Source organism: Pagrus major, chromosome 18 (assembly GCF_040436345.1).
Source record: "Pagrus major chromosome 18, Pma_NU_1.0".
Lineage (NCBI taxonomy): Eukaryota > Metazoa > Chordata > Actinopteri > Spariformes > Sparidae > Pagrus > Pagrus major.
In genome coordinates this window covers 5,514,473-5,538,553 of record NC_133232.1, presented here as the reverse complement: position 1 = coordinate 5,538,553, position 24,081 = coordinate 5,514,473, and the positions used below count along the sequence as shown (strand labels likewise).

General features: G+C 40.0%; 1 protein-coding gene across 1 annotated transcript in view; it reads right to left on the bottom strand.

The window, feature by feature from the left end:
• Positions 1-1,809: 1,809 nt before the first annotated feature.
• The window catches only part of mgat4b (alpha-1,3-mannosyl-glycoprotein 4-beta-N-acetylglucosaminyltransferase B), a 106,781-nt gene continuing 84,509 nt past the window's right edge, over positions 1,810-24,081 (bottom strand). Inside the window, exons 10-15 of the mRNA XM_073487181.1 lie at positions 23,660-23,767; positions 21,156-21,349; positions 19,428-19,506; positions 16,739-16,826; positions 10,023-10,135; positions 1,810-3,670 (exon numbers count right to left, since the gene is read on the bottom strand). Of these exons, the coding sequence (XP_073343282.1) occupies positions 3,647-3,670; positions 10,023-10,135; positions 16,739-16,826; positions 19,428-19,506; positions 21,156-21,349; positions 23,660-23,767 (606 nt within the window). The 3' untranslated portion in view covers positions 1,810-3,646. The remainder of the gene's footprint in view (positions 3,671-10,022; positions 10,136-16,738; positions 16,827-19,427; positions 19,507-21,155; positions 21,350-23,659; positions 23,768-24,081) is intronic.

Here is a 24,081-nt window from a genome sequence, read left to right as displayed (position 1 = left end):
CTTAGTATTAACAAGAAAGGAAATAAATCATAGTATTCAAGTAGTAAACAAAGTGTTTATTTAAAGCACTACCTTATTCTATGAAAATGTCCTATTTTTACTTCTCTATATTTCTGATGAGTCTGCTGTAATTTTTACTTCACTATATATCTGCTGACTCGCTGACTTGTTACTGGTCAAATATACAAAAAGCTCAACCATCTCCAACAGTAAAATCCTGCTTCTACATTAATGCATGAGTCATAATCATCTAATGACCCATATCTAAAAGTAGTCACAGGGGACATTTTACTGCATTGAGTACCTTTAAATACTTAGGTATGTCACAATATTGAGATATTCACAATAACCATGATATTAAAATATGAAATATTGATATTGTGTTAATAATACACGTGTGCTTATATGTTGTGAATAATACAGTGAAGATGTTCGGCCTTCTGCATCTTTTGTTTGTGAGTTAATCTGGTTCACTGGTGACTGAGTAGCTGATAGTTGTATTTTTTTGTAGACTCTTTTTTTACAGTTCTGGTCATTTATTTGACAGAAAAAGAGACAAAACACACAGTAAACTTAATTAAAGATAGATCTGAGTGCCAGCATTTTTTTTCCTTGCTCACAATAATCATGTAGTGAAATTCTGGTATTGTGACAGCAATACTTTAAGTAAATATTCCAAATACTTCTTAGTTTTACTTCAGGAACATTTTCAATGCCTGATTTGTACTTCACACAGTATTTTTGGTACTTTTACTTGAGTAAATCTGAATTCAAGTTCTGAAGCTGACAATACTTCTATATTTTAAATATTGTACTTTTACATACTACATGAAGCTGACAATATACTGTACTTTTACTACTGATACTTATAATGTACTTTTACTTAAGTAAAACTTTTCATGCAGTATTTTTACTTGTCACAGGGTCTCTTTTTTATATTATATTATAATTTATATTTATTATATTTGCACTTTGACCCCAATTAAAGATCTGACAACTTCTTCTGATCATCTCACTCTCAGGATTATATCCTTGAGTATGAATGTATTTAATTCCCAAGTTAGAATGTAAATGTCTTTTTTTCATTAATATGTGAGAGAAGCAGATCACGTGTGACATTATTGTATTTTCACGTTAAAATATTTGAATATATACATTTATCTGAAAGCAGCCAGTCACATGTGTAAATGTGTGAAAATATGGACTACATATGCTTTGTTTGTGAAAATGTCAAAATTTTCATTTATATGTAAAAAAAAAAAAAAAAAAGCCGATCAGTTGAAATTGTGATTTCGCTTGTGACATTTTCTGATTGGAAAAGTACTTTTACTGAGATGTTGAACTCTTCCTTTAATTCCCTCAGCCTGTCAGTGCAGATCTGTGGTCATGTGACCTTCATCCATGTGACCTGACTGGTTAAACAACAGGCTGCTTTAATACCTTTAATTCACTGTGATGAACCATAAAGCTGCTTTGTAACGTCCTGAACCTTTAATATCCCTCTGAAATGTTTCCTTCTCAATGTGCACTTTTAATATTCGTATATAGTTACATACATTTTCACTGGATCATGTGAAACTGAAGACTTGGCTTTTATTGTGAAAACCACAGTTTTTGGTGCCACTAATACTTCCTGTCATCTTGTTTTTTTCTGCATGAAATTAAACTCAAAGCTTTCCAGGTCCCTGCCATGAACTGATGTTTCATCATTTTCTTTTGATGAAACCTGATGACATTCCCAGAAATCTGCCCACGACCACCCCCACAAACATTTTATAATTATGAAACACACAGATACATCCAAAAAAACTCATTTAAATTTCTGTCTTTATTACAATTCACAGATTGGATAGAAGTTTAAGATCATTTAAATAGTTTATCTAAAGGATACAAAAGACAAACACAAGATTATAGCAATGCATTCCAGTGCATCTTACAAAGAAAAGAAACGTTGGGATGTTTCCTGAAGCTCAAAGACGCTCAGTTCACTTCACGTGTGTTCAGACTGTTTTCCACAGTGTGAATGAATGAAGTCCAGATGTGACAGCTGCAGAGTCCGGGAGGTGTCGGAGGAAACGGTTTGTTAAATTGCTCCTTTAAATTAGTAATTTTGTTCTCTTTAATTAATTACATTTGTTCCCTTAAATTAATGATTGGTGCACGTGACTCACTGTTAACTCAGTGGGTTTGTTGATTTAAAGGCGACTTTGTTCGAAACGTGAATGTTTTTAAGATGAAACCATTGTTTTCTTCCTTTAAACAGCATTTAACTGAACTGACATGTAAAAAGAAAAGGGCACAAATTAGCATTTTGTTGGAACAATTTATCAAAAGTTTCTCTCCTCCGACATGTAGCTTGTATGACTCCCAGAGGGAAAAGGCAGCGTCTTTACAGAGAAATGAAAATTAAATTTACGGAAGAAGTTTTTAGCAAAGGCGACGACGAGAGACTGAAAATGGAAAAACAAGAAAAGATGAGCAGAATCTCTATTTTTGCACTGGACTGGAAAACTACAGTACAGTGAAGTACAACAGAGTGGACACTAGAGTACGGTGTAGTACATTAGAGTACTGAGCGGTATTGTAGAGTATATTAAAGTACTGTTCAGTACTGTAAAGTACATTTCAAGTACTGTGCAGTAAAGTAAAGTACTGTGCAGTACTGTAAAGTACATTAAAGTATGGTGCAGTATTGTAAAGTACATTAGAGTACTGTGCAGTAATGTAAAGTACATGACATTACTTAGCAGTAATGTAAAGTACATGACATTACTTAGCAGTAATGTAAAGTACATTAAAGTACTGTGCAGTAATGTAAAGCACATTAAAGTACTGTAGAGCAGAACAGAGCAGTCGTCAGTGAAGGCCTCAGTTAACTTAAAACAACTTTAAAAGACTTCATTAAAAAAAGAAAATATCAGCGGTCATTGTCAGTAGTTTCAAGCCACAAAGATGTGAGAAATGTCCGAGGTCGCAGCAAAGGATTCTGGGTATTTGTTGTGGCTACATGTTTCAGTCTGGGGCTCGTTTCTGCTCTTCGTCTTCGTTTAAGGCAAATCGTTCACCGAAGGAGGGAAAAGGTGTGAAACCCCGAGCAGCAACTACAGACACATATCAACACACTGAGAGGGCATTCATATGATAGTGTGTACATCTCTATGCATATATGCACATACATGGTTACTGTGGGGGGGACAGGTGGGACAGTGTTGGTAGAAAGGTCTGGACTGCAGATAGAAAGAGGCCTTTGAGTCTTTGATTTTGAAGCAGCGGTTTCATCATCAGAAGCTGTGCGGCGCTCTCGCCACACCTCCATAATTACCAGTGTTTAACATTGACTTACTGTATGTACACATAAATACAGACTCTTCAGGATTAATTACAGCATCATCTGAGAGGAATTTCTCTTTTTGCATGTCGTGTCAGACAGGTGTTTCCTGCTCGGCCTGTCTGTCTGTGTGTTCTGTGTTTTCAGTCTCTGATCTGATCAGCTCTGCAGTGGCGAGGTCCAGCCAGACGGCGGCGCTGTGGCACCACGGTGGGGATCTGGTGAGCAGGTCTGGAGCAGGACGGCAGCTGACGAGCCTCCGGTCAGCTCGGCTGAACGCTCGGAGGTGCTGAGGTAACGCTGAGGGGGGGAGAAGCTTCAGTCGGCTTTCTTTATGAAGATCTGAGGGAGAAACCAGAAGCTCCAGTCAGCAACATTAACACACATATGATCCAGTATAGACCAGTACAGCCTGGTGCTTTATAAGCCTGTTAGAGTCGACTGATTATGATTTTTAATGATCCAGACATTTTTGGATTAAATAATGTTCAGAAATGTTTCAGCTGTCAGGATTAAAAAAGCCTCTCGAACAACATTTTTACATCACGTGAAGCTAAAAGTCGTCACTGAATTGAGACTAATGCATTCTTTAAAGGGTTAACATGGAGAGACTTTCTCCTCAGTGACCCTTAAAGAGAGGTCAGGGGTCAGAGGTCAGGACGAAATATTTGCCCCACAGTCATACTTTAAGGTGCTGTGGAATTAATCCGTTAACAAAAACTGGGGCAAAACAAATGGAGTCATTCTGAGTGAGAAACTGAGACCCCTGCAATTCTTTTGAACAAGTTTTCAAGGATTTGTTACGATCATGGAAACAACACAAGTCTAATCTGAGAACTACTTCTGTTCATTGAGAGATTCCTGAAAACCCTTCAGTGTTCCCCTGAATCTTACATCCAAGTACAGATAACACCTCCTCAAGGATCCCAGAGGCCACGTCGAGTCCCTTGAAAGATATCTAGAAGACCGCCAGGCATGGCAGGGGATACGTCACATCACCAGGCAAAACAACACCAGCAGCCTGACCAGCAGCAGCGCCGTGGAGGTGGAGCAGCTCAACCTGTTCTTTGGCCGCTTCGAGGTGGAAAGAACAAGGACGAACATCGATCCTGCTCCAGTCACCAACAACCAGGCACTCGTCATCCAGTCTGCAGATGTGATCCGCACACTCCGTAAAATCAACCCACGGAAAGCAGCTGGCCCAGATGGCGTCCCGGGGCGGGTCCTCAGAGACTGTGCTGCAGAGTTAGGCGAGGTATTTTCAAATGTCTTTAACCTTTCTCTGTCACAGTGCACAGTCCCCACCTGCCTGAAGACATCCACAATAGTGCCAGTTCCAAAGCAGACTGCTATAACATCCCTCAACGACTACAGGCCCGTGGCACTGACACCTGTCATCATGAAGTGCCTGGAGAGGCTGGTCCTGCAACACATCAAGGCTGCTCTGCCACCCACTATGGACCCTCACCAATACGCATACAGAGCCAACAGGTCAACAGACGACGCCACCTCCACTGTCCTCCACACTGTACTGCGCCACCTGGAACAACAAGGGGCATATGCACGGCTGCTGTTCGTGGACTACAGCTCCGCGTTCAATACCATCTTACCCAGCAGACTGTTCTCCAAGATGTCCGACCTGGGTGTACAACACAATATCTGTCTTTGGATTAAGGATTTCTTGACAGACCGGCCACAGTCAGTCAGGATGGGCCCGCATCGCTCCTCTACTCTGACACTCAGCACAGGGGCCCCACAAAGCTGTGTGCTGAGCCTCTCCCTCTACTCTCTATATACACATGACTGCCTTCCATCCCACAACACCAACACCATAGTCAAATTTGCAGATGATAAGACTGTGGTGGGGCTGATCACCAAAGGCGATGAGTCTGCCTACAGAGAGGAGGTACAGAGGCTGACAGAGTGGTGCACAGAAAACAATCTGACACTCAACACCAAAAAAACAAAGAACTCATTATTGACTTCAGGAAGAAACAGGATGTCCACTTACCACTGAACATCAACAGGGAGAGGGTGGAGAGGGTGGCCAGCTTCAAATTCCTGGGCACACACATCTCAGAGGACCTCACATGGACAGCGAACACCACAGCGCTTGTCAAGAAGGCACAACAGCGACTGTACTTTCTAAGACTGCTAAAGAAGATAAACCTATCACAACAGCTTTTGGAGTCCTTCTACCGCTGTTCAATTGAGAGTGTCCTCACATATGGCATCCTGGTGTGGTATGGTGGCAGCTCCGCAGCAGATAAAAAGTCCCTGCAGAGGGTCATAAAAACTGCCCAGAACATCCTAAACCAACAGCTACCTTCCCTGGACGACATCTTCACCTCCCGTTGCCTGCAGAAAATTCACAACATCCTAAAGGACTCATTCCACTCCGCCCATCACCTGTTTGAACTGTTGCCCTCCGGTAAACGCTACAGGTCCATCAAAACACGCACCACAAGATTCATCAACAGCTTCTACCCCAAAGCCATCACCATACTGAACTCAGAACTAAAAACACACCCCCTAAACACACGTCAACACTAATATGCAATAATTTATTATTACACAATGCACTTTACCTTCATGGAACATATGATTTGCATACGCTGGCAAGGTATGCATGGTAAATAAGTGAGTCAGGACAAATGGATGATGCTTGAAAGCATTATTTATTGTATTTCAGGGTATATTATCTATTTCATCTACTTTTATTTATGTATTTTGAGGCCAGTACTTGAGTGCACCTGAAATTTTGTTGTATTTTGTACAATGACAAATAAAGTCTCTATCTATCACTGGAAGCATTTCCATAACCTGGGAAACATCCCCTGATCTCTTGCAACCCCCTCAAAAATGCCTGGAATCAATCAAACACCAGTTTCACCCCCACAGTTCCATTTCAACCTCTGAACCTTGAGGCACTTCAAGGATCTCGCTCTCTGATTTTCAACGATGCCAGGAAAAGCTATAAGGTAGCCCGAGAATTACATCCCTAACAAGCCCTCGAACCTGGACGTGTAGACTTGACGACTCTTTGAAATCCCTTGAACCACCTCCCAAATATCCCATGGATCCAGGGCCTAAATCACCATATACATTGGGGGGGACATGTCCCCCCCAATATTCAGATATGCTCAAAATGTCCCCCCCAATATCTATCTGATTAAAAAAAAAAAAAAAAGTCAGGCAACCACATACACATCCCACTGTCCGAAATAATCAATAGCAAAAAAGTCATTTAATCATTATTATAGCTAAACATAAGACATTTTTGATATAGGCTAGTTACTACCGGTTGTAGGATTGCAGTTATGCGTGGTTTGTCCAGATGGTGTTGCCCGCCGTACAATACCATGTTGACACACCACCCCATCCAGCAGAATTCATTGCTCGACTGCTGTGGGTATGTCAAACCCTCTCTCTGTTTTTCATTACTTTCAAACATATTTAAAAGTGGAAAATCAGAATGTAGCCTAATATGAATGTTACTAATCGACTATATTAAAGTTGTTGATTATATTTTTTGTTAAGTGTTATGAAAATGTAATTTCATGAATGGTCTTGCAAGGAATAGCCTACTAGCTAGCTGGCTAACATTAGCTAACATTCTGACAGGAATTCTGAGCTAACTCACTAGTATAATGTTAGGCTACATTCCATTTACAGGTATTAGCTAGTGAACAGCCAGAGCAACTAACATGAGGAGAGGAGAAGTTTCCCAGCTCCTATATCGAACCATATTATATTTGTAAGAAAACCCACATGAAGTTTGAGTGTCAATCATTTATGTAGCACGTCAATTTCACAGTGAGTCATCATGAGCAAGAGGAAGAGTGGCAGCGATATAAGACTGTTTTTTGGGCAGCTTCAGAAAAGAAATAAAGTAAGTTCAGAGCAGTGAGAAAATGAGTAATTACCATTAATGTCAAGGAGTCAATATAGTATAATCAAATAGGCTTTCTAGTCTATAATTTACTATGTCTAGTCCAGTAATTTTAAGACAAAATGGGGGACAACCTTGAACAAATTGCAACAGAAGCAAATGCAACTGATTTTATATCCTCAACATGAGGGAAAAAATCCCTGGAGAATCCCATTTCCCAAGTTTCAAAAAAGACCCAAATATAGTCCATTCGCTAGCCTCATTATTTTCCTCACGTGAATAGGGTAAAATGTTTAACCCGCCTTAGATATCACCATGTAAATTACTGAGTTTATTACTTACATTAAGACAAATGAAAAATGTATACAGGCTTTTTGAAATTCGTTGTTAACATGAGCAAACAGTGCATAATCTAATTACTTATGGCTAATTTGCATACATAACACTGCTTCTGTTGCAATTTGTTCACCCAACATAACATAACAGTCCAATGTTAAAGTACAGACTCGTGTTGCCCCCCCATATGTAAAACATGTATAAATATTAGACTTTCTAGTCTATGGTTTACTAATATTTCATCCATGTTCACTGTGGTGTGTTCAGAGTAAGGACAGAGAGAATGAACAAGAGGATGGTGACAGGACAGGGAGAGCGTGTGCTGGTGACATAGAGGTGAGTGAGAAAGGAGCTAATATGAATGGTTAAGACCAACTAATGACAACCTAACAGTCTAATATTGAAGTAAACATATATAAAAATTAGACTTTCTAGTGGTTTACTAATATTTCATCCATGTTCACTGTGGTGTGTTCAGAGTAAGGACAGAGAGAATGAACAAGAGGATGGTGACAGGACAGGGAGAGTGTGTGCTGGTGACATGGAGGTGAGTGAGAAAGGAGCTAATATGAATGGTTAAGACCAACTAATGACAACATAACAGTCTAATATTAAAGTAAACATATATAAATATTAGACTTTCTAGTGGTTTACTAATATTTCATAGGAAAGGAGAAGAGGGTAGAGGATAGAGAAGGAGAGAGGACAGGAGGAGGAGGAAAGGAAGAGGAGAGGAGGACATAAGCACACACATACTTTTTTCATTTTTATTTTATTTGGTTCTGTGGGTTGTATTTGTTTTGTTTCATGTATTCCTGATGCTTTGGCAATATAGTTCTCACAACATTCATGACAATAAAACAAATTTGAGTCAAATTGAATTGACTTGACTGGAGAGGAGAGGAGAGGAGATGACGGGAGAGCAAGAGAGAGGAAAAGAGAGAGGAGAATATAGGACCACAGGAGCTTGGCAAGGGAAGACAGGATGAGAAGAGAGCAGTGAAGGCCCTCCTGCCCAGTGCCCACACAAGTAATACAATGTAATAACATGTAACGCAATGCATTATCATTATGGTAAAAAGAAAAAAAAGGTATATATATATATAAGAGAGAAATTTGGTCCCCCCCAATGTTGACTCCATGGTTTAGGCCTTGCATGGATCCCTTCAAGAAAGCCTGGAACTTTGCCAAGGACTTCATAAATGGGTTTGGGTAATTGGGAACTTGGAACATGTTTGACAACCTAAGTCACAACCTTGAGGATCATTTGTACCCGATTACACAAAAGTCCCAGTAGCCATTTCACCTCTAGCAACACTTAGATCCCACCAAGGATCCACCGAGAAAGCTTGTTGAGAACCCCAGCAGTATCCTCCCACACTCAACTAATCAAGGCACCTTGGAGGTCTATCAACTTCTGTAACATACCCATACATACTTTCCTTAAAGCTTTGAACACATTGGATTCTCTCCAGGATGCTTGGAACCCGATCAAAGACCTATCAAGAACTGAAGACACCTCTATGAAACCTTTGACTAAATCCCTTAAACTCATCTAAACAGAAACCCTGAGGTTTGTTTTTATGAGGGCTAAAGAAAAGTTTGAGCAGTTTCCTTCTAACCCTTTTACCCTTTGACCTCTGCAGGTATCCACTGACTCAAATAAGAAACCTGGAACCCCCTCAAGAAACCTCCTCAAGGAACCATTTCTTCAAATTACAGGAAGTTACTTCTTGATGTATCTCTCCTCAATGCTTGGAAGCCCATCAAAGACCCTTTCAAGAGCTCAAAACTCTGTGAAGACGCTCTATAAAACCTTTGAAGGCACGACTTAAACTCATCTACAGAAAACCCCTCTAGAACCTGTCATGCTTCAAACAGTTCAGGCAATTTCCTACAACCCTTTAAATCTGTGACCCTTTCAAGAACTCCTTTAACACCTTCATGAAATCTATATAACCTCTACAGGTATCCATTGACTCAGATGAGGAACCTTGAACCCCCTCATTGCCCTCAGAAACCTCCTTGAAGAACAATTTTTTCAAAGTACAGGAAGTAACTTTGGATACGGATCTCAAGGATGTTTGGAACCCGATCAAAGATCTATCAAGAACTCAAGACGCCTCTATGAAACCTTTGGAAGTTTAACTTCAACTCATCTTAACAGAAAACACATTACATCTAACAACACTCTCCAGATTGAGCAGGTCTAGACCATATTCTGAGCAAGCAGGTGGTGACAGTGGTGAGAAAAAACTGCCTTTTAACAGGCAGAAACCTCAAGCAGAACGAGACTCGATGGTGGGCGACCATCTGCCTCGACTGGTGCGTTGAGAGACAAATAAGGAACCGGGACTCCCCTCAGTTCCCTCAGAAACCAAACTAAGGAACCCTGTATGTAAACTAAAGGAAGTGACACCACACTGGCTTGAATCTGGTCCCAGTGATCCGTCTGGGGGGTCTCACCTCGCTCAGGATCACCCAGACCGGCGAGTCCGTCATCACTGTGAGACGCATGGCCTCCAGGGGCCCGAAGGTGGGGTCCACCTCGCCCTCTGTGATCCCGTGTTGGAAGGTTCCTGAAAGAGATGAAGATCAATAAGATCAATACAGCTGATGGAACCTGTGATGTTCTCTGACTCTCAGGATGGTGAACACACTTCGTCCACCTCCAGAAGGTCTTGTGACCACTTTGTCAAACATACGGTCATTTAGACAGAGAATTATGTAACTTGTAACTAAGTACATTTACTCAGATACTGTACTTCAATACAAATCTGAGGTACATGTACTTTACTGAGTCTATTTTCTCATTTTTATATGTAATAACCTGATAAATATCAGTTACAGTTATATTTCTTTTCAAAAGGTGTGGTTATTTCAAGTTCATAAGACGCTTGAATAATATTCAGTTGTCATGGTTAAGTTCATGTTAATGAGGTTAACGTGAATTAAATAAGAAGTTAAAATGCATAAATAATTTACAGTTAAATATGCACCTTTAAAATATATTTCATGGCTTGTTATGTATGTTAAAAACCTAAAAAGACGTTATTGTAACGTTTGAGACAGAATGACCTTGAAGAGTAACATTTCCGGTTCACCTGTCTGTGAAGAGGAAGAGAAGAAGGGAGCGCGTGAAGAGCGAGAGAACAATGGTGTAGAGAAAGAGTCGGGAGGTAGAGCCGTGTGAGAATAGTTACAGACTGCTGTATTTAACGTGTTATTTTCCTTCACGCTGGACTGTGAACTGTTCACCAGTTACCTCACAATCAAGCGAGTGAGTTTGGGACTGTTTGCTGCAGACAGCGTGTGTTTTTCTTGCTATTACGTGAGCTAGCTGAGTTAGCTTAGCTGTCGCCATGTGGAAGAGACGTGGCCTGTGTTTCTCCTCTGTGTGGATGTCGGAGCCACCGCGGACCTGCGACCACGAGAGGGATGTTCCTGCGGTAGGAGCTGTTACCATTGCCCATACAGAGGTACTAGCGTCTCGTTTCTTTATGAGCTCCAACTTTAAAGCGTGCCAACGATTCTAAATGCAAGCTTGCTCAAATAACAACCTAAAATAAAGTTCACTCTGGTTGAACAAACACCATACAAGGGTTTTGCCTTGATCTGCATTTAATTATTTGTTAATACAAAAACCACAAAACAAGCTGAGATGTTGTGTGTTTGTGTGTTATTGCTTGGTGTTTAAGTTAATATGGTAATTTCCATATTTGTGTTTACACGAGAAATCCAAGAGAAATCCTGTCAGCCTCTAAATCTATTTACTTGAGAGTCATATTAGTGACCCCAGATAGTTTATTTACACTGAGATGTCTCTTTTACCACATGATAACCTATTTGACTTTTAAGGGGATTAATGCTTTATTCAGTGGTAGAAGGGTCACATATACAAAACATATGAAGATGTGATAATATACGTTTTGTTTTAACAGTTTAAAGTACAGCTGAACCGATCAGTTCATCAGTTAGTCGATTGATAGCGATGAATTAGATTTTAGTCTGATACAAAACAACAAAATCCTGCTTTTATATAAATGCATGAATCATAATGATCTAATTATATATAAGAGTATAACAGTCACAGGGGACACTGCACAGTACTTTTACTTTGAATACTTTAAGTACATTTTCCTCATTATACTACACTTTTACTTATAATGAAGTACATTTGACAGTGTAATATTAGTACTATAAGTACATCAGTAAAGGATCTGAATACTTCTTCCACCCCTGATGTTGATACAAACAACATTGAATTGATCTTTTTAAAGTGTTTCTGATGTTGTTTATTATCCTGGTGTTGCTTTGTGGTTTATTTTCTGGTACGGTCGATATTATTTTTGTACGCCCACCTTTTTCCATTAATTTGGTATCTGCAAGTAGTTTTTCATTGTGATTAAAGTGGTTGTTTTATCAACAGTCGTTATTTGTTTTTGGGTTTTTTTGCCTAATTGATGCCTTTTAATTCCAATTACTTGATTAAAGCCATGTTGTGTTGGATTTATGACTGACTTTGACAACATGTGAACAACTGGTGAAGGTCTGATGAAACAAAATTAACTGAAACTTAATGAAACAAACAAAACTAAATGAAACTAAACAACTTTACACTAAATCAACTAAAAAAAAAGAAAAATCAAACAAAACAAAACAAAACTACATTAAATTAAATTAACTAAACAAAACAAAATGAAACAAAACGGAACAAAACAAAACTACACTTAACTAAGTTAAATGAATTAAACTAAATGAAACACTCCAACAGCTATTCCTACAGAAATCTCTATAAAGTTGGTCCGTTCATTTTAAAATAGTCCGGATCTAAAGGCAGCACCGACTCAGTATCTCAGCTTTTTAATGGATTTCTTTCCTGTGATATTATTTATTTATTCATCTGTTGATGGAGGTGAGTAATTAAGTTTAAATGCTTTTTGTGCAGATTTACAGGGTTATTAATGGTTATTGAGACCCATTACGTTTATCATAGTCCATTAACTATACCCCTGTGGTTCTGTGATGTTTCCCTCCCTGAATCACTGCTGGTCTTTACATCCAGTCATCTCCATCAGTCCATCCGACCTCCCGCTGCTCTTCACTCCAGTTTCAGCTCAGTGAAGTTGGTTTTGGTGTGACGGCTCCTCAACAGAGCAATAATCCCTCAGAGGATTTATTTACTGGGATTATATTGTGTTGGCACTGATGCTTCCAGGTACGGATGTGACCGTAATCCCAACAAAGAGCAGTGTCTGGGCTGCGTGTTATTGTTTATCACGGGGTATTATCTGTTATTATTATGGGTATTATGGCTTTCACTGTGACATGTGTGCAGCTGCTGCAGAGATTTACTCAGAAACAAAGATGAAACAAAGATGACACAAAGATGACACTGAGACAGTGAAGAAAACAAAACACGCAAGTTGTCTGTCAGGTGGAAAGTAATCTAGTACTGTAATTAGATACAGTTTCTAGGCCTGTGGACTTCACAGTTTCTACTCACTCTGCAGATTCAGATCATTATTACAAAACATATATTGACAAATAAATTATAATGTATTTGTAGAATTGAGGTACCCAGCAGTAAAGAAGTAGTTAAAGTTAGCTGGTTCCACCTTTATCAGCTGACGGTAACGACCGAGCTGTCAGGAGAAAATGTTGAACGTCTCTGCAATTCACAGGTACGTTCAGATTTTGTCATTTTCGTACGTGTCATATCACGTCACATAACATAAACATGAGCTGAATGTCATGTCGTGAGGTCGAGGACATGATGATGACCAGACAATTAGACAAGACAGCTGCCAAGAGACCACTGTTCAAGACTGTGTTTCAATGTTTATAAGCATGAAACCACTGGATGTTTCTGTTGCGAGATGTCAGGACATTTTCTAGCTGTGTTTGTGGAGACAGAAGCAGGTGTTTTAAGAGGAAACATGATGTTTTCCTGACACTTAACAACTGGTTGTTGTGCCTAAAGCTAACCAGTCCATGAACACAGTGATGTCAACATAAAATCAACAGTTCAACCTAAAGAAAAGCAAAGTTTCAACATATCTGTGGTTTGCAGAAACGTTCGCTGCCAACATTTAGTCTGGTCATTATGACTACTTTCATCTCAGAATCCCTCATTTAACCACTCAGTTAAAAACTATATTAAACTGAGTAATTGGTCAGGTGTCGCTGAATCTTACTGGGGTCTTTTTATGTGAATAATACATTCACAACTTTGTAAATCTGCACAAAAATCCCTTCGTTACCGGAGTGTCTGTGAATAAAATCATGAGTAAACCACCGAAACTAGAGCTCAACTTTATAAAGCACATTTAAAGAAAGATTTTCAGGGTTTAATGGAAACATCGTCGTTAAATAAATGGATAAAATCATGTGTTTTGTTTCATGATTGGCTGGAAGAGTAACTTTAAAATACTAGAGAAGGAAATGTTTCAGGAAATGTCAGTGTGAATGCTAGATCTTGAAAAGCTGATGCTAAACTGCACGGCTGGCTTCAAGAGTTAATAATACCAATAATGTGTGACAGAGGAGGGATATTGTGCTACATATGATGCTAAGCTGAACTGCTGGCTTTAAACTGAAGGAGTATATAAAGTTGTTAAAGTGCTGTTGAGTCCTGAATCTCTCAGCTGGTTGATCTGAGGGAATATTTCTGCTGAAATAAGGTCAAATAAATAAAAATAACTGAATCATGGACGATGCTCTCAGACACTGAACGTCTGCGTTTCTCTGCAGATGCAGGACATCTGAAGGCATCGAGCTGAAATTAATAGAGTGAAGGAGAGCCGGCCGGATCGATCCCGCCGACTCATCTGAAAAATTGATGAAGGGGATAAAGAGATGCTGGTAATTTATGATGTCAGATCGAAGCTGCCCTCCTCTCGTCCTGCCGCCGCTCTGCTGCCGTCATGTTTGTTTCTTTAAACCGTCCTGCACGTCTGTCTGATTATCCTTCTGATTTAAATCTGAATATTTGGTTTGGTCTGTGAGGAAAATGAAATATGAGGATTGACAGAGAAACCTGGAGTGAAAGGACAGACGGTGACACAAACAGCTGGATATATTTGGAAATATTTACATTGTTGTTTAAATCCAAACCTGAAGTCCAACATACAGATGAACTGGTTTAGTCCCTTTGGATGACATGTTTTTATAGTCTATATCCTGGTATATGAAATATATCACAATATTGATATTTATGTTGCCAGTGGTTGAAAGTAACTGAGTATATTTACTCAAATAATAAGTGTAATAACATTTTCATGCCATTTTCTACTTCACAACATTTATCTGACGACTTCAGTCATTACCTTACAAATTACGAAATTACACACAAATTCAGTACATTTTCCTAATAATCCTTACATATTTTTACCTACGTAACATTTTAAATATTTTTTTAGACTTGTAAAAAGTATTTTTACAGTTTTACTTTTACTGCATTAAAGGAGCTGAATACTTTCTCCACCACATTTTCTGTAATTTATGTTCAGTTTTTGAAAGATGATAAAGAAATGTGGTCGTATTGAGCGTACACACACGTATCATGCAATAATTAAAAGAAAACAGAAACTATATATAAGAAACTAAGATCCAATGGAACAAAACATATGGAATTGCAAAATTGTGGTCATAATTGGCTTTAATAGTTTTTATCCATTGTTTATAAAACTTTAAATGTGAGAATTTATGTTGAAAATATTCAAAAAATAACTAAAATTATCAACAGAACGTGAATAAAAAGCAGTTTGGACAACATGACGTCTTTAAAGGTCGTGGAGATTTTTTTTTTGTTGTTTTTTGGAGATATCCTCTGAAGTTAGCACGCTAACCAGCTAACCCCGACCCATCCCCTGCTCTCCGAGCTCCCAGTCCGAACTGCTAGCTGCACAGCTAACTGAGCTAAGGGCAGCTACAGTGAGCAGTACCGGTAAGTCTGGTGATACGCTGCCCCCTATTGGTTTAAAGTCTGAAACTGTCAGGTGGCCAAATCTTACAGACTGCACCTTTAACTGTATAAAATCCAACTTGAAGTCGCTCCAGTGGTTCTCTGAGAACTTCTGATGAAGAGACATCCGTACTTATATTTGTATGAAAGTCTGCAGGTCAGGACTTCATCTATTGATTAAAGGTTAAAATAAATCAGCTGTAAATAAATAAAATAAATCTGACATTCTGCTGACGAGTGATGTTAATTTATGTGTTCTTGATTTATTTTTCTTCTTGTGGGTTCTTTTCTTTTGCTTCATGTTTTTATCTTAATCACAGACTTGAGCACACAGCGAGTTAATTTAATGATAATTTATAATTGTATTTGCAACATTTTTTGTGTATTTTGAGGATTTATTGCCTGTTTCAGAATCAGAATGAGAAATGTGTGACTGATCCGTGAGGCAGAACTTGTGAGTTATTACTTCATCACAATGTAGAGAGATTTTAAGTACAGAAACAAGTGTAGTAAAAGAAGAAAGCTACACAGTCTGACAGGCTGCAGGCACCTCGACACATCTGATATGTTTTTGTTTCATTGCTTCTGATATTTATTTATCATTCATTTACTTACATTTACTCTCCTCCAGTCTTTAAGTTAGGTTCCTAGTGAAGATTTTAGTCATTTATGTTTTATTTTAGTGTCTCCTCCACCTCTTTGTGACCTGACTGTTTCTTGTGTTATGTTCACTTGGCTGCAGGTTCACAGTGGAATTAATTAATCCAGTAATTTATTCATCTGTCACTTCAAACTGTTGCACTGCTGCAAATACAACTAATGCCTCTAATACTGCGTCTACTTGTGTTACCATTACTGTTAATAATACACTTCTACTGTTGTTTTCACTGCTTATATAAGCCTCGTAAAATAAAATGAGAATATTCCTAAAACGGTGAACTTTACGTCACCGGCCAAACTCGTAAATGTCCCACAAAACCACAGAGTGTGTGTGTGAGTGTGTGTGTGTGTGTGTGTGTGTGTGTGTGTGTGTGTGTGTGTGTGTGTTAAACAGAAGCAGAGGAATGTGTCCTGAATAACTTCCCTCTCTCTGTTAGCACACAGCTCGTTAAGCTCGTTAGGACTCGAACCAAACTGTCTGAACAGTATTGATCAGCAGGCAGATTATTCAACAGTATGAATATTCAGGTGAAGCAGCTGATTCATCATCACTCACCTATTCTGATGAATCCGTCTTCTGTCCGATGGTACTTTGGTGTTTTCTCTCTCCCTTCTGTCAAGGCCTCTTTCTCTGCCTGAATATTCTGGAAAAGCACAAACAAACACAAGTTTACTGACGTGTCGGAGGAATTTAATTTGTTACAGGAGATGAGATGATGTTAAATATGAAGAGAGGGATGAAACATTGGAGCACCTCTGTGTGGATTCTGCTGTATGGAAGTCTGTTGCTGCCGATATTAAAATGAAATAATTAAAAAATGTCTTCATCCCTTTCTGTCCATATGATATCAGAGAGTCTAAATTAGAAATGTAAAATTCAAATTTAATATATGTTTGAAGGAGCGAAGGAGGTTAAACATCTCGGGGTCTTGTTCGTGAAGTAACGGCTCCAATGTAAACAAGAAGAGTGGAAAAAAATCATCACTCATAAATAATTTAAAGGAGCAGTCTGGAGTTTTATGTGAAGAAATGTTCATGAGCAGAGAAAGATGTTCACTGCCTGAAACAAACTGAATAATCAAACTCTCTTTGTTTCCACGACTGAATAAACTGAATAAACACAATTTATACTGTTTTACTGTGTTTATATGTGGTGGACCCTGCCATCTTTCTACCTTCAAACAGTGTTGTGGGACCTTATTTTCCTCTGAGCACAGCTGGTTTATTCACTGATGGAAACAGTTTGTATTATTAGCTCATTAATATTCTAAATATTAAAATTCTGAGTTTGAATTTCTTCTATAAAACTACATAATGCTCCTTTAAATTGACGCCTGGCCCACGCTCACTGAATAGATCATCACATAAAGGTCCTCATCATACCTACAATTAATAATAAATCTTTCATTATTCCTTTTAAGCACCTTTTTATCTGAATCCTTTTAACTGTGTTATCTTCTCATCCTGTGTGATTTATTTCATGTGTTTATATGTTTGTATATCTGTTATATCTTCCTGTCGTATATGATTTTATTGTATATGATTTTTGTCATGTATGTTGTTTACATGACTTTTAATTTTTAAGTACATTGAAACTTAATTAGAGATTAAGGATGTTGAAGATGTTTCCCTCATGATTTAACTACATAATAATTATTTTTATATTTTCATATTTTTCGTTGACAGTTTGAAAAAACACTTGTTCGCTTTCTTCCCCAAGAATTGATCGATTGATGACCGACTGTTTGTTTCCAGTCTTTGATGCTAAGCTAAGCTAACTGACTGATGTCTGTAGCTTAAAATTTAGCTTCATATTCAAGTTGAGTATAATTATTTTATATTTAACACCCTCCAATGAGAGAGGTATTGATCTTCTCATTTAACTCTCTGATAGAAACCAAATGCGTATTTCCCAAAATGTTGAATAATCACATTAAATGTTTGCTTTCTTTTTGAAAATACAGATACTAGAGTTGTGTTTATTAATGCACACAGAAACATGTGAATGATTTTTTTTTACTCATTTTCCACTTCAAGCTCTGATTGATCGGTTTTTAAACACGTTATTCTCTCGGACCTCTTTTATAAAAATCTATCCAACTCTCCCAAATCACTTGGAACGTTTTCACTGCATCCTTTCCTCTGCCAGAACCGAGCCACCAGCTGGAGATCCAAAATTAAGACGCACTGAAAAACACAAAGTGGACGTATCACCACTGTGTTTCTCTTTGTTGGTTTTTAAAGAAGAAGAAACTGAAATCAAGATTCTTCTCAGGATCAGAATCACTAAATGTGTTTTAATCTGATTGGATTAAAAAACGTTGTCAAACTCTTGAATCTCAGACGTCTCTTCTTGTTTTTGTCATCCTGATCGACCACATCCTTCTTTCCCATCAGCCCTCAACATCGTCTCCCTCGCCTCCTCACTCTCCTGGTCAGTGTTACCCCGGCAACCGCCTCCACCTCCTCTCTCTCCTCTGTGTCCTCGGCGTGCTCTGAGTGTCGGTTGATTTTTTTTGTCTTTTTTTTATGCCTCTCTCTCTCGTCCACTGAGGCCGACCTCAGCCGGAGCGCCTCTTCCTCTCTGTATACGTCGCTCCGTCCTGCTGTGACACTTAGTCTTCATCAGCCTTCATCTTACAGGCGACCACAGAGGAGGAAGAAGAAGCAGTGATCCATCACTCTGCCTCCTCTCCCAGAGAGTCTGTACCTCTGTGTTATCAGGTGTTGATGTGTGAGTAGTGAGATAATATCATCTGGTACTTATCCATCACACATCTGATCTCTTGTTAAACATAAAGCTGACTTATTTCCAATGGTAACGTGGGTTCAACTTGTTTTTGAGTTGTGTACAGTGATGATACAGCTGCACTCATCAAGTTAACATCTGAGATCTGGGAACACTAAACTAAAAAATCCAACAGGGCAAGAAACTTTTGTTTAAAGTCCAGATTCACCTGAAGGTCAAACTGAAAGTGAACGTACCTCAAATATTGTTAAAAATTGTACAAGAGAAGCGCGAGAAAACTACGTTAAGGCCGGTGGGTCAGAGTTAAAGCTGATCTGTGGATGTTCACCACAGACGGTTTGATTTCTCTTCAAACATTTGCCTGTAAGCTGCTCGAGTTTCTTGAGCTGTCAGTCGTCTTTACAGAGGCGTCAACATCAGACGTTTTTATTACTGATAGAAAAAAATGTTGTGATTGATAACTGGTTCAGTAACCAGACTGGATTTCAGGACTCACATCGAATGGCAGAACCTCCACCGACGTGTTGAACAGTTTGTCTCCTGGATGTTCGATGTTTCCGCTCCGAAAGAAATACCTGGAAGATAAAGAGAGACGGACGGAGTCAGTCTGTTCAGTATGTGTTGAATAAAACTCATTTCTGCTGGTTTCCCTGTATGAACAACTGGAGCAGTGTCACTGGTCTGAAAGTCTGAATTGTTACCCTTGAGACCATATAAATCTTATCCTTCAGTACTGTGTGACTCCCTGGTACCACCTGTTTCTCCTGGGATCCTGTAACTCTTTGTTCAATCAGCACTCTGTAACATCCTCATATCTTCTGGTACCTCTTACACCCTGTAACCTCTGGTGTCCCCTGACATCTGGTACACATGGTGCCACCTGGTACCTCTGAGACTCTTGAACCCTCTGATACTACTCAGAACATCCTCTGGTCCTCTGGTAGCCTTTGGTACCCCTTTACCCCAGGGGTCTCAAACTCAAATTCCCTCGGGCCACAAGAAAATGCAACAGTTAGTGCAGATCTGCTCTTAAATAACTTATTGAAACTAACAAATGAAAAAACATTTGTACTTTATTTTTTTCATATTTAACAAGAAATGCAAACAGGAGTAAACATCTGTATGCACATTAGTTTTTAACAGTGCAAGTCTTTTTTAATGGAGGGTCTGTTTCCCAAAGGCTTTCAGTGGTAGTCGGTTATCCCGGTGTTGACACAGATTACATCACTTGCCCACTGCTCCCACCTTCGCTTTGCTTTTTAATAAATCAATAGTCCAACGATGGACGCTACGACTGGAGGTCAGCAGAGTCACATTTAACTTTTGGCGTAGAGGGAGTGAGGAGAGCTGACTGACGAGACAATGGTGGAGGACTTGTTGTCAAAGCTAAAAGCAAACGCGCCTGTTTGGCAATATGTCGGATTTTATCTCATAACAGGAAACCTGATAATGTTAATGAGGGAGACAGAGCTGTCACCTCTCTGATAAGTTGTTGGTGTCCATCCTGTCAGCAGCTCTTCATCAAACACCTCCTTCTTGTCCACCGACTGAATAAAACTTCTCCCAGAGGTTTTTAAAACTGATCTGCTGTCTACAAATGCTGAAAAATAACCACTGTTTCACTCTGAAGATGCATTTTTGATGAACGTCAGCGTTGCTAACTGAAGACTTTGCATTTCCTGTGACTCGTCTACTTCAAAATAAAAGTCAACTTGAATTGTGTTTGTATTTCACTTGAACATGAAGGTGTAATTTAAATTAGTGTGAAACAACGAAGAAAAATAATGAAATAAATAAAATACTTTTGCGGGCTGGATTATGTTACATTTTTGACATCAGGTCATGGGCCGGATGGGGGAAGGAGGGGGACCGGAAGTGGCCGGACGCCGGCAGTTTGAGACCCCTGGTCTAATGGCTTCTGGTACCCAGAGACCCAAGAACTCCTTGTTTCCTCTCCGGCATCCTCTGGTACCCTCATACCCCCTCACCATCACCCTTACTCTAGCTCTAGTACCAGCTGAGGCTTGGTAACCCCTCATGCCCATTGATGCCCCTAAGCCATCACCTCCATCACCCTCCCTGGTGTCTTTTGGATCCTCTCACATCCTCTAACCTTGAGTACACTTGGTTCCTCCTGAGAACATGTCAGGTATCATCTGGTACCCTCCACAACCTGTACCCCCTTCTAGCACTCGACCTCGAACCCTGTAAGTCTGGTACCAACCTCTCGATGCGGACAGGTGTGAAGAATCGTATCCGTATGAAGTCCCCCGCTACGGGGGTGAAGGCCCAGAAGAAGTCCTCCCCCAGGTAGGCTTTCTCCAGGGTGAAGTGCTGGTAGGTCTTCAGGCTGGTCGTCACCTCTGCCAGCGGGTTGGCGTGACCCTTATGGAGGGTCTGTTTCCCAAAGTCCTTATCCTGGAGCCAAGCAGGAGGGACACCGTTCATACAGATGAACACATTCAGATATCAGGCAGTTAGTTCTCCACACAGTTTGTTTGTGTTGCCTCGCTGTGTCACTGCAGAGTCACCAGGAACACTGATGACACCACGGTGCACTGACCAGAACATGATCCGACCCCCAAGTCATTCAGACTGCCAACAGCCTTTTACACAGACTGGTATCACTCGCTAGCTGTCCTTGATGACTAATTCAGCTTCAGTTCAGTGCAGAGACACACAGAGACACTCACAGAGACACTCACAGAGACACAGAGACAATCGCAGAGACACGCAGAGACACTCACAGAGACACAGAGACACACAGAGACACAGAGACACTCACAGAGACACACAGAGACACACACAGAGACACTCACAGAGACACAGAGACACTCACAGACACACAGAGACACTCACAGAGACACAGAGACACAGAGACACTCACAGAGACACTCACAGAGACACAGAGACACTCACAGAGACACACAGAGACACTCACAGAGACACTCACAGAGACACAGAGACACTCACAGAGACACACAGGGACACAGAGACACTCACAGAGACACAGAGACACACAGAGAAAACTGTCAGACTTCTTTGTTTAGAGATGATCAGACAGATCAGCAGCTCTCAGAACAGGAAGTTGTTCCTTTGTTGTTTAATAAGTCGTCACACATTCTTTAGTTGTTGTCACATCAGGACCGTGATCGTGCTTTTTGCTCTCAGGGCTGCTCGACTTTGGACCGACCTACCTGAGGAGACGAGGCTCACAGAATCAGTAACTTACTTTAAATCAATTGTTAAAACCCACCTGGTTTCCTGTGAAGTTGCCTTTTTAAACAGATTGTTCATCTTTTTAATTCATTTCACTGCTTTTATTCCATTTATCTGATTCTAGCTGCTCTCATGTGATGACTAACTGTTATCTTTGATCTATTTATAACTTATTCTTTTACTGCTCTTTATCTTTTTATCGGTGAAGTGATGTCATCTTATTGACGTTATTCCTTTATTAATCTCTTTAGTATCTTTTCTGTGACAAATACCAGTTTTTCTTCTTCAGACCAGTTAAAGTTGAACAGTCTACAGCCGAATGTGACTCTGTGTTTAAACATCTGACGGTTTACAGACAGAGGAGAAGAAATTGCTTTTCTTTAAAGGGTCACGAGCTCTGAAGCAGTTCCACATGATTTCTTTGTTTCTTTATTTTCACTCCAGTAATTATTTGAGACTTTTCCATGTGAACAAATCTCTTGACTCTCTTATTTCAAGCCTCTCTACACTTCAATAAATCCCACATCCACTGTGATTCTTTTAATTTAACTTTCATTTTAAACTCAGGGCTGATTTTCTTACTAAACCACAGTGAACGTTTCACGCTGGAGGGTAATAGCTATGTTTAGCCTCCGTCTACAGCCTCCCCGTGCTGGCAGGCCTCATCGGGAAGGCGGTGGTCCGGGACGGCCCGATCAATATCCAATTGATTGGGCCCAGATTGCAGCAGCAGTCAGCGGGGCTAATATCCATCGCTCTTAACACAGTAATCAGAGGCGAGCCGCGGCGTTCGGCTCTGAGCTGCTGGCAGGAAGCGAAGCTGCCACCGCTGTGAGATACTGCAGCTTGTGTGTGAACGCCGACGACTGCAGTGGCTTTTAATCTTCATCTCCACCGACTGAACTTGGACTGAACCTAAACCCTGTTTCAAACTCACTAAACTCTACACTCCACGCTGACAGCTGACCGGTACCATCAGTCTGCTGCTCAGCGCTGCCAGAAAACTTTAACTTGCAGCTCAGATATAATATTTTATTTTACCTGTGTTTGTTCCCAGTGTGAGAGCGAGGCTCTGACCTACAAGTGTTTGCACTTGCCTCAATCAGCACCAGGCCTGCGGGCAGAGCTGAACTGAACTGTGGGGGAACCGCAGCCTCAGGCTGGATGTTTGTCAGCTGGTTAGAGATGATTTAATGAAACAATACGTGCTCCATGTGAGCAGCATCGCAATCTGAGCCTGAAACAAGAAGTCAGCACCACTGGATCCATGTTGGCTCGTTTCCTAAAACACTATTATTTAACTGTAACGTTCATGTTGGAGCGAGAAAAACATGAAATATATCAACAGTCCCGTGAAAATGGAAGTTATGAAGCAACAGTGTCATGAAAAATAAATATTTTCATTTAAACGTATTCATGTGAACTAAATGTGCCTTTGAGTTAAACATGATAAGTGACTAATGGATATAAAAGGATTAATCTCATCACACACACACACACACAGGTTACCTTGAGTTTCTGTATTTTTCCAGCCAGAGACGAGTGTGTGCCGACGTGCTGGAAGAGAGACGGTTTGAAGCGAATCCTCAGGTTGGCTTTCTGTCTGTCACAGTGTTTCTGATGGAGACACAAACAAATCATCTTTATAGATCAGAACATCACACCAGAACATCACACCAGAACATCACAACAGAACATCACACCAGAACATCACACCAGAACATCACAACAGAACATCACACCAGAACATCACAACAGAACATCACACCAGAACATCACACCAGAACATCACAACAGAACATCACACCAGAACATCACACCAGAACATCACAACAGAACATCACACCAGAACATCACAACAGAACATCACGCCAGAACAGCTTCTGAAGAGGACCACAGAGGATCAGTTGATCTTCAGTCTCTGTTCTGTT